Source organism: Neolamprologus multifasciatus, chromosome 7 (genome assembly GCF_963576455.1).
Source record: "Neolamprologus multifasciatus chromosome 7, fNeoMul1.2, whole genome shotgun sequence".
Lineage (NCBI taxonomy): Eukaryota > Metazoa > Chordata > Actinopteri > Cichliformes > Cichlidae > Neolamprologus > Neolamprologus multifasciatus.
Window position 1 is genome coordinate 34,031,595 of NC_140445.1, and position 12,269 is coordinate 34,043,863.

General features: G+C 37.8%; 1 protein-coding gene and 1 long non-coding RNA gene across 11 annotated transcripts in view; one reads left to right on the plus strand and one right to left on the minus strand.

Annotated features, from left to right (window-relative positions):
• Positions 1-12,269, minus strand: part of LOC146514633 (putative voltage-dependent N-type calcium channel subunit alpha-1B) — a 239,835-nt gene that overhangs the window by 101,418 nt on the left and 126,148 nt on the right. For all 10 annotated transcript variants that reach the window (XM_085164861.1, XM_085164857.1, XM_085164858.1 and 7 more), the window contains exon 6: positions 111-214. In XM_085164861.1, the coding sequence (XP_085020987.1) occupies positions 111-214 (104 nt within the window). The remainder of the gene's footprint in view (positions 1-110; positions 215-12,269) is intronic.
• Positions 1,540-2,914, plus strand: LOC146514634 (uncharacterized). The gene is made up of 2 exons (XR_014874872.1): positions 1,540-2,137; positions 2,850-2,914. It is a non-coding gene; the product is annotated as an uncharacterized LOC146514634 (long non-coding RNA).

Below are 12,269 nucleotides of genomic sequence, written 5' to 3' on the forward strand. Positions count from 1 at the left end.
CAAAAACAGCAGGGGCAGAGGTGATTTCAAAACAAAGCAAACAACATGCTGATCCTAAAGAAGAGTAACTACAGTTCACCCTTTAGGTTTACCTGTAATATATGACTTACCCAGAAAGAACACCAAGCACCAAGTTAAGCATGAAGAAGGAGCCGATGATTATGAGAGGGATGAAGTAAAGCCAGTTCCAAGTGTTTCCTGCGACGTCATTGGTCTGGACACACAGAAAACAATATTAGCATTAGCACTGGTATATGTAGATTTAACTCTTCTGTGCCTTGTTGTGAGATGCACTCTCAAAATCAAATTAAGTTAAAGTTTGTATACGTTAAGCTCCAAGAACATTTTCAGTGTCTTCGCCAAACTGCGAAAAAAAAATGTGCAAAGCTTTTATTTCCAGTGGGAGTACAAATAAATAAATTCTCATTTCATTCATTTAATTAAACTCATAAATAAAACAAAAAATCAAAGAAAAAAGAAATGCAAAAGGTCACCTGGGCTGACTGTTCATTTTCTTATTATAAGGATAAACTGCATGCTCAGTGTAAGGTAGTAACTACACTTTACTAAGTTAATGAATAAAGATTTGAATAAACTTGGTTCTGTATTATTGCTTTTCTTCAAACTATTTTCACATTTTCATCCACAGCTCTGGTTATAAATGTATTTTTCACTACTGTGACTGACAGAACAAGACCTTTTGGCAACTTGCCTCATCAGAAAAACAACTTTTCAATTAAATAAAACAAAACACTGAAAAAAAACAACAACCCAACACTCTATCATATCAATGGGATCCCCCAAAACAGCCCAGCTAATGTTCCACATGCAAATAACTCGGTCCTCTGTCAATGCCAAACAGAAACCTGTATTGTAAAAATAAATTGCTCCTACACAAACAGAGAAACAAAGCATTTAAATGACTATATTCTCACTTCAAATACACAAACTGATCACCAGTCCAAGAAGGCACACGGCACCAACTGATATCAGGTAGGTGCAAAATGCAGACAACACAAACATAATAATTAGATCCCTGAACATTAGATGCATATCTGACAGCTGAAATCCAAATCACGAGCATTAATCTGCTGAGATACCAGCCTCAGATGTTCACTTGTGTTTTCAGTGTTTCTGTGCTTAGTGCAGATGGTAAGACCCACAATGAAACATAAAAGAAAAGCTAAACAATTAGGATCTATTGGGATCTACACTTATGGTCATTTAGTTCTGTCTGCTCTGTGATTTGTGACACACACTTGTTTTTACACACTTGTTTTCATGTTTTAGTTGGGACATCCAGTTGACATTATGCTATCCCTAGCATGCTTTCCCTAGCATTACCTGGCCACTTCCCCTAACCCTAACCATCAAAAACAAATGCCTTGGCCTAACCCTAACCGAATTATAGCTCTGACACTAAAACCTTCAAACTCAGGGACAGGTATTTTTTCCCCATAAGGGACTTTTGGTCCCCATATAGTAGCATTCCCACTTTTGGTCCTCACAAAAAAATCTAAACATGGTACGTACGTACACACACACAGTGGCGGAGCGGGGGGGTGGCTTACTGGGCTTAAGCCCGGGTTATTTTTTCAGAAGCCCGGGGTCTTTTGGAGTGTAATTTTTTCATAGTTAGATGCCTTGCTGACAACTGTATAAAACAAAAACTACACACAATACTCGAAGCACATAGTGCACACTGTGGGAATTTACGACTGTGCGTAAATCCCCCCTAATATTGGTATGATCCGAGCTCAGGCACTAAGCGGGGCGGGGCAGTTGCTGCCTGTTGGAGAAACGCAGCGAGGCAGACAGAGGAGAACTGAAGTTCGACCAGGTACCAAAGCAAATCATTCGTACTGTACAAATAATGTAAATATGACGGTGTATCACGAAAGATTGATAACAAACTGATCACTTGACCCATATTACGTTACTTGCTCTTCAAGTGAATCAACAAATGGCGACATGAAAAGCCGAACAACAACAATGCTGTTTCTTTAGGGAGTCTTAGCTTACGTGTGTTTATTTCATATTTTTAGTTGTTTCCCTCCACGGCTAAATAAATCGGTTTCAGTAATGCACTGATATACAAGAATGGACATAAGGGGCTTCTTTCAAAGAAAAAACTCTGGTAGTATTTTATATATTATGCTTTGTGTGTTGTTCAGTATATTTCTATGCAAAACAAGAGGAACTTCAATACACATCAGTATATTCACAGTTTAAACCAGATATTTATATACACTTTACGGAAAACACAAGAACATTTTTTTACTGTACAACATCAATTTAGAGTAAACTTGTTTTGTTTTGGATAAATAAATATTGAAATATATTTTGAATGAGTTAAATGTCAGAATAAAGAGAGACAGAGCTGTCTTTTTTTATCACTTTCATCAAATTTAGGAGTACATGTACACTAAGTTTATTGTTAATTGATAAGAAAACTGCAGACGATTCCATTCTGAGCTGAAGAAGCTTCTGATAGGTTAGTAGAGTCCATGTGAGTAAATTGGTGACACACCTGTGGATGCATATAAGGCAAAACACAGAGCCTGTTTCTTTAAAATGGGAAAATCAAGAGATGTCAACCAAAACACCTGGAAAAGAATTGTGGAGCTCCATAAGTGTGGCTCAATTTTGAATACAATTTGGTGCCATTTGCAATTAAGAAATACAGACAATTTCTCTCTTTACTCTTAAAGTTAACAAATATGTTTTTTATATTTATCAATCTAAAAAAAATAAACATTTAGTCTGATTTGATGTTACAATTAAAAAAGTGTTTTTATCTGAAGAGTTTGTAAATATCTTGTTTCAACTGTATATTTGATGATTGTCAGCACAAAGAGGGAGAGAGAGGAACAGAGAGGAGAATGAGGACAGAACAGAGATGGAACAAGAGCAGGTGAGAAACACATGTTAGTCAAATGGTTGTTTACCAAAAGTATCACCGTATCATAGGTACTCATGTATCTCCCCATATGGAAAAGAAATAGTAAAAACTTATATGATTTACTCATGAAAGTGGCCACTTTCTCATTACTTTCATATATTGTTTTAGTAAGAATCCAAAACATACAAGTTTCATTATATAATTCTTCAAGGGATCTTATATCTGTTTTCACTCTTGTATGCTTTTCATACAAGTTTCACACAAAACAGATACAAACTTTATAAGATTTATATATATCTTTTCCATATGGGTCGTACCTAGTGTTTCTTTTTAGGTTTGTTATTTTTCCAATTCTATATTTATTAAGTTATGCAGGCTTGTTTGCACAACAATGCTAAATAATTATATAAACGTTTCTCAATCTAAATAGTGGACTTTGGTAGAATTAAAAAATAAGTGTAGTGCAGGTCTATGATGATTTTTAGTGCTACTATCATCTAGTTCTGATTCTGGTTCTGTCTTGGTTAAGTCCTCAGTAGTCCTGATTTTGAACTGTTGTAGTCCTGTTTTAATTCCGGATCAGTTCTGGGTCTGGTTGAATTGGGGTTTAGTCCCTGTGTCTTGGTACAGCCCTGATTTTGTTCTGCCTCGCTGCTTAATTAAAAAACTAGTTTAAGGTGTCCTGCATATGTGATATATTTTTTTCCTATATGAAGTCATTCTTTTTTGAACAAAACTCAAAACAGAGCCTATTAATCTTTCAGTCATTTCTACACCCCCCCCCCCAAAGAAAAAAAAAATCCCACATGCATACTACCCTTTAGGGCTAAGCCCCGGGTGTTTCAAATGTCTGGCTCCGCCTCTGCACACACACACACACACTTACTACTCTATAGGATTCTGTGATTATGAAGTACTGTGTTCATATTAATGCAGAGTGTTTGGACTTTCCTCATTTATTGTTAGATCATTTCCTTAGTTTTTTTATCATTTAAATTTTCATTATAATTTACTTACTTAATGTTTCGTAATTAGTTTAATTTAATTCTTAGTTCCAGTTTCTTCTGTTTGTTCTGAAAGACAACAAATATAAAATATTTTTTCAGTAAACTAATCAGAAGCTACTTTTAATAGAAAAGGGCTGCTGCAAAAGTCATATTAAAGTTTCTATAATCTGTATTTTCATGTTACAGCTTTACTGTTTCTAAAGTAAAATGAGTTTGTCTCAACAGCTCAGATTAGATGATAAACCATTATTTTAGCGTTTTTAAGGTATTTGTTTTGGATTAGCGAAATTTATATTTATGGTTTGGTTCAGTTTCAAGACACGCAACACAAAAACCAGATGAAAAGATTATTAAGATGAATGATGAATGAGAAGGAAATACTGAATTATCAGGTAGCTAAAATATGATTCCTACTGAATTATAATGTTGCCTCATGTAAGTTGTAAGGCTTTTTCTCCCCCATTTTCTGAGGCTTACAGGGTTCCAATACATCAGCTATGTGTAGCTGGATTTTTTATTATACTGGTTATGTCCCAAAATGACACTGTACTTCACAGTGACTGAGCTACAATGGGGATAATAGTCATGTTACTTTCCCCAAAGGCGATTCTGGGAGTCAGCACCCACACAGCGGCCTGTTAGCTCGGGACAGACCTGCCGACTGATGGGCTCTGTTAAGGCCGGTGACTTTTTGCAGACGTCAGTGTCGCGGCGCTGCCACACACTGGCTGTAATTGTGATGGGAGGTTCGGGGCGGCTGAATCAGCAGGCAGGAGATGTATATTATGCACTTGAGAATGTGAGAAGAACGCACACAAATGTACAGAAGCACACCCTCTGTCTCGGCTGTCAGAGAAGCAGCCGCCCACACACCAGGATAAATGGCTGAGGGAAGCTTCGCTGCTTTGCACGGCATCGTATCTTTTACAGCATTTCCAGCATTTCATCACAGTCTCATCATCTTATCACTCAATCTTCATGTCTTTCTCTGCATCTCTTTTCCCTCCACCTTTAGTTAAATTCTCTCAGTATAAACCTTACAAGACTTTCCTTTCATGTTTTCTCTTCTACTCAAATCAGTTGAGTTCAGTGAAGCATGAAGTAATAGGTTTCGGAAATTACCTCCTTTTTTTTTAACCTAACCAGCCAAATATTGCAAGTAAAAGAAGGTTCAAACGTTTAGAGGTCATCTTGATTGGCACCACACCAATCTTTAAACTCAGCCTTCATTTTGATGTATTGCTCACCCATAGTAGTATATTGCAGGCTTGTGATACATAATATGATGCACTGAGGTCAGTTTTATTACCGTGGCAGTTACAGAGTGTCTTCTAAAAACTCTGATTACAGTTACAACTCAAAAAACTCTAAACTGCCACAGACTCTCTTTTCATCACTTTACCAAAAAGTTGTGTTTTATAATTCAATCTGGCAGGTGTAAAATTGTGAACTTGGCGTAAATTCTTTGCAAATTGAATGTGCGGCTCATTGGTAATACTGGATAAGTCTGGGCTTGGATCATTAATAACTGCCTCCAGTCAACAGGGTACCAGTAGAAACTGTTGGAGAGTGGTTAAACTGGGCAAAAAATGTTAAAGATCTGACGTGGGAACTTCAAAAGAAGATTATAATAGATGTGCAAATGTAGACTAATGTGACTGAGTGAAACTAAACATATGAAATATTTGTGATGATTCCAGAGAAGTCTGAGGTTTATGGTCACCACATTGGTTGTAAATACAGCTGTGTGCAGGCAAGAGTAGGACCCAAACGCAAACTCGCAGAGACAAAAAGTAAACTCAAGAAACACAGCTTTATTGCTGGCGTGGAGTGGGACACGAAAAACAATACAAAACTAAATTGGGAAAACTAAAGCACAAGGAGCCACAGGGAGAATCACACAGCTATAAGGGAGGACACAACACTGACAAAGAGAAACATGGGGCTTAAATACACTGAGGGATAATGAGGGGGAACGAGCCACAGGAGGAGAGCACAGCTGGGAGTAATTACGCAGGACGAGACAAGGGAAGCAAAACTAGAAACATTAACATAGGACAGACTGTGAAAGTAAAACAGGAAACACACTGACGGAACTCAAGACATGTAAACTTAACAGACTGGGGAGACAGAACATAGGGACCTGAAACATGGAACAGAAAGGCACAGTAGACACAACATGAACATAACGCCACAGGAAAAGAATAAAACAAAATGCAGGAACACAGGACCTCTTTCAAAATAAAATGGGAAACATAATGAAACGCAAACATGACAACATAAGAAACACAGACATGAAGCACATGAAGGACAAGGGAGACTTAACAGGGGTTGGAAACACAAGGGGAATCTAATAAACAAATGAACTTAGATAACCTAATGAACAAAATAAACTCAAACTTAAAACGCTGGGTCAAAAGACCCAGGATCATGACAGGTTGTTTCATTTTTCATTACCCAACAGTGCTGTCACTGCATCCCCATCATGTATTTTTACTGGAGCTTCTGCTGGGCTGGACTTTCTGCAGTTTTCAGAAAAAAACAAATAACACATGAACATGAGAGTGACTCTGGCAACTAAGGGCACACAAACTGTGCCTGCCAGTGCCTGTGATCTTTATGGACTAGTGTGGGTGTAATAGATAAAACACAAGATGGAAATAGCTTCTACATCTTAAAAGTGGTAGCAATGTAGAAAAACCCTAAATGTCCATTCTTTTTAGTGGTCACCAGGGGGCGACTTCACTGTTTAAAAAAAACAAAAAAACGACCTCTGGTTGTGTAAAACCCCTTGGTTCCTTTGCTCTGTCTCTTCAGTAAAAACTTTCCTAATTAATTTTTTGGGTCAATCACTAGCTTTTGGCCATACTGAATAAAACATGAATTTCAGTTTACAGATGATCAGAGTCAGAAAGGCGGACAAACCAGAGTATGCTCATTATTGTTAGCCAGGGAGGATGCAGCGTCCCTTGGTCCACTCAGATTGCCTTTTGCCTTTGTGTGTGTGTCTTTTCCCATGTTATCTCTATTTAGTGCATTAGAACACCTCCAGATGTAGGAGAGAGTTATAACTCTGAGAAATATGTGTGTATTTAGAATCACTAAAAATGATAGAAATGTTACCAGGTCTGACCTAGTAAGGCATCACATGCAGACTTCAGGTTTTCCCATTAATATTATGCAACAAAATCTTTTTTATTTTCTTGAAAACATGCTGGTTTTTATTTATTTTATATTGACAGTAGTAGCATTACATGTCTTAGTATTTATCTCTCAGGAGAACCTGGGAGACCTTGTTAGGTAGTGCAGTCTCTTGCATCAGCGTTCACTCCCAGAGTCAGCAGGTGAGTAGGTAAGACTTTTCTCTTGATTCTCAGCTGGCAGCTTGGAGAGATTAGCTGAATTCAGTTGAGCTTGTGCAAATCTTTTTTTTTTACTTTTTCTCAGATACTGACATACAGTAAGGTCTCTGAGGTGAAAGCCTAAGAGCTGCTGGATTTGTCAGATTTAACCATCTGAACAAACCGAGTACATAGTCAGCTGATTTTAGCTACATGTGAGGATATTCAGGACTCCAGAATTAAGTATCTTATCAGTTGCTATTTTATTATTTTAAATATAAAAATCACTGAAAAATAGGGTGAAATTATTCTGCTGCATTAACCTCAGTGTAATCACAACAATGTGGGCATTTCTTTTGTTTTTCTACTATCCGTTGTGGTTCTGAAAGAAAGAAGAAAGAAAACCATCTTTTTCACTAAGGAACTAAATGACCATATTGACGGGTTAATCTAGCACAGAATGTGGTCAGAAGGGATGGAGGAAGTGGCTGTTAAGAGGGACCCGAAACCAGATAAGCAGCTGAAGAGAGACAGGCGGACACCTTTCTATCTACTGGACTCTACTGGTATCAATCATTCATCTATAAAGCTTAATGACAGCATATTGCATCTATGTGATGCTGACCTGCATTGGTACAGTAGACATCTCCGGGATGATTTTGCTCCATGATAACACGCCATGTAAATATTTGTAAATATTACCAGCTAGGCTTTAATGGTTGATAAATATTATATATTTTAGATCGTAAAGAGAGAATTACAAATAAATCCAAAAATAAAAAATGTGCTACAAAGCAATAGCTCCTTGCTTCCACTACATCTACACCCATTCTTCATGCAGTACTCATGGATCATTTTTGAACATGAATCTGATCTCAACTAAACACCTGTAAAGTTGTGTGCCTATGACTTACACAGTTGTAACACTATCACATTCATACTGTCTCTGTGAAACAAACATAACACCTCTAAAAGTGCTCAAAATAGTCTTTGTGTTGAATCCCATTGTAGTTGTGGGCACATTTTGTCATAATGACAAAGACATAAAAACATCCCGTATGTACAGACAGATAGACAGCCAAGGTGAAATCAATACCGGTGCTAAAGGAAAGAAAAGACCTGTTAAAGCCCCTGGGTATCCTAGAAAGACATCCATCACATCAGTTTATCCTTTATCACTTCTGGATGGAGGGTGTGATCCACTCACTATTCTATATATCAACAAGCAGCCTCTGGCACTGTGAGGCACATCTGTGCTTCCATCTATATTGAAGGCAAGATTTGCTAAGCAGGGCAAATTAGAGGGAAAAATGTAAAGTTCTGCTGGCACACACTCAGCCACTCCATTCAAGTAATTGCCAATGGAACCTATGAACACCAGTGCCTCAAACAAGCAGACCTGGTGAGGGTGTAAGTAATCCATTAAGAACAGCTTGATGCTTGTAGTCTGACAAAAATAAGTGTCAGTGGGTTTTAGGCATGGACTGCCCTATGTTTGGCAAACTCTCTTTAAAACCTTAAGGATAGACAGGATCATTTGGAGAACTGGAGGGCCTCAGATGGCCAACCACATCCTCAAAATAACAAAGAGGCTCAAACTGGTCAAAAACAGCAGAGCGAGGGATTCTCACAGCCCGAGTGGTGTCATTAAACCAAGGCTCAGTTTTAGCCTTGGGCTGCCTGGTTTTAAATGTACCACAGAGTCCAGGATAGTTTGGTGGGAAGATTCAAACCAGGAACTGAGGTCCTCTCTGCCCAAGGGAGTGAGATCAGCGGGGACAGACAGCTGGCTAAAGGCAGAGGAGAACTGGGCAGCAGTGGAAGGGTTAATGATCCGACAGTGGCAAACAATAGCGCTGGTTTGAACTGCAGTGTGTGAAAACACAGCATCAAATAATACAGGCATATGGTCAGAGAATAAGTCAGAGATTTCCACATTAGACACAGCCAAGCTGTGCGACAAGACCAGGTTTAGTGTCTGTCCGTGTTCATGTGTGGGACCAGGTACAGACTGGACCCGATTACAAGAGTTAATAAGGCTTAAAAAATCCTTCACCAGAGGTTTGTCAGGACAGCAGACATGTACATTAAAATCTCCCACAATAAGAATGTGATCGTAGTTAGGCATAATCCCAGCTAGGAATTCTGAAAAGTTCTTATTGCATTTTGGGACGCCTTTTGAAAGCCTTTTTTTTTAATAATAAAACATATTTTGCACTTCCAATTTTTTTTTTTTTTTAGATACCACTTAGCTGATGTTTATGCATGATTTGGCATGGGGCAGCTGTGGCCCAAATTGAGATGTGAAAGGCAGAATAAATACCCCTACAGCAGGGATGTCAAACTTATTTTACATAGTGGGCCACATACTGCCCACTTTGATCTCAAAGGGGTCAGACAAGTGAAACTACATGATAAAGCTGTAGAATTATATATAGTGGAAAAACAGGAACTTTTCTGTTATTTTGTTGTTAATCCACTGGTGAATCTAAATGTGCTAAAAATGCAAATGCTTGTTTCTCTGTCTCACCCTGTGACAGACTGGTGATCTGTTCCGAGTCTACCGAGCCTCACAACCCAACAATCTAGAATAGCCTCAAGCTCCCTTGCAACTCTGAATTGTAGAAAGAAGAAGTGGCGAAGTGGGGATGGATGGATGGATTGATTGATGGGTGGATGGATAGGCCTTATGTTTCACACCCCTGCCCTTTAGCATCATAACTTAAAGGCTTTTTTGCAAGTAAACTTTATGAATTTTTGTACACTAACCTCACCAAATCCTAAATAGCATGAAGTTGCAATTATCACAGGGATGCTATTGCGTTAAAATTTAGCTTTCACTGTAAGAATTTATTACACATGTGTATGTCACACATGATTAGTGTAGTCATGTAGTGTAGTCTTTGGGGAGCTAAGCAATGAGATTAAACCACATTGCATGCACAGCATGAGAGCTAATACAGGGCATATGGCAACTAAGGCCAGTGGCCATATTAATTTAGTTCATTACAAAACTACTGATGCAGTATTTGGCCTTTAGCGAGCTCCTTCTAATGGGAACATATGTATGTATGTATGTAAGTATAATGTTGAAAAAAAAGTAGTCTAAGATTTAGTTAGTGTAAGGTGTATTTATTCATGGGAGAAAGAACTAAATCCGAAACATTAATACATACTGATGGACAAGACTAGGGATATCTTTTAGTCCCAAAAGATGGAATTATGTAACTTCACTATAGTTGAGTTGCTGCACTTCAGTTAAACATTAGACTGCAAAGAGGAAAAGAGAGAAAGGTAAGTTAAAGTTATGCTCCAAGGTGATATCAGCACTTACTCTTTGAGATACGTTTGTAATTTGGGCCCAAAAGCAAGTTTTAGATGTTGACAGGCTTAAGCAAAAATAAACAGATTTGATTTGTTTTGTTTTTTTATTGGGCTTTTTTAAAAAGCCCAGTAAAAATCCAACATAGGGGAGAACAGGAACTTAGAAACATATCTCTAAGGCATAAGGAAACATATGGGGAATAAATCCTGGAGAGGGTCTGGAGAACAGACTGGCTAATAAGTGTGATAACAGAAACAGAAAAGAGTGATAAAGGATGAAGAAAACAGGACTATAAGAAAAAAAAGAAACTAACAAGTATATGACATCAGGGATTGAAGATGGCCAAAGTGATTTGGCGACAGCTAATTTCCTTACGGATGCATTAAATTAATATTATCATTACTCTGAGATTCATAATAAATTAAATCTGCCAAGCCACAGTTTCATTCCACACCTCCACATATAACCAAAGCACAGACTTCTGCTCCCTTTGAAGTTAATAAACACTGCTTTATCATCATCATCGTCATGAAAACAGTATAAGTGACCGCATCAGCAGAGATGCTTGTTTATGTCATCTATTTAGTTGTTTTGTTAGTGAAAAATGTGGTAGTGAGTGAGGATGGCATGGTAAAGATTGCAGGAGTAACAGGTAAAATATTGTACACAGGAGAAAAAACATATGGTTAAACCTTTATAGTAGGATTATGTAAGTTTACTTAAAAAATTAAAGAGCTGGTAAATATCACAACTTCTCGCTGTGCAATTAGGTTAACTAACTGAAGTTGGCTAAAGAAAATCAGTGTTGTACATCAATGTGTAAATGTTTCTTCATACTGCAAGTGAAAAATAAACTCCTGGTGTGTTTGTTTCTCAGCCACCCATGTGTTTGTAGTTATAAAGGGTGGATTGTGCTAGCATAGTGGGTAGATATTGATCTATTAGCGTGACAGGCGATGCCACGACTGGACTTTGGACTCAATCGCCCAACCCTACTAACAAGACAGTGTGTGGGGGAAACACAATGGCAGGAAGTAAAACAGGAAAAAGCAAACAAGGAAAGAAATTAGCAAAAATAAAACAGGAAGTGTCTAACCAAGGCTCAATAAGCCCACATAGGAAGAGAAGGAAACACATGAAACACTGTGAAAAGGTAAACACTAGGAGACAAGGGCAGATCTAACAAAATAAAAAACACGGCAAAGCACTATTGATGATGACAAACTGATGACAAACAGTGCTAGAAATCTCAGCATCAGCATGGACTCGGACCTAAATTTTAAGCACCAGTTTACATAACCTGAAAAGTACAACGCCTAAATACCACGTCAGACCCTTTGTTTGAGCAGAAGAAGTAAATGATTCAGAGATAAAAATTAAACCCAGAGAAGCAGCAAAAACAAAAAACCCTTCAATCTGCTATCTGCAAGCAAATCTCAGTTCTTTGAAATCAAAGTGTTTAACTTTTTTGTTTGTAAGTTCATTTGGGAGTATTTCTTCATAACTCCATTGAAGTGTAGCTGGAGTGTATTTTTCCATTACTGGGAGTCTTCACTTATTTTATCTCCTATCTCCAAATCTAGCTTACTCCCTGTTTTGTTGCTTGTTCTGTCTTAAATTACTTTGAATTGCCTCATTGTAGAAAGGTGCCAAAGGAGTAAACATTCAGTTTGTTGATATCTAAAAACAACCTT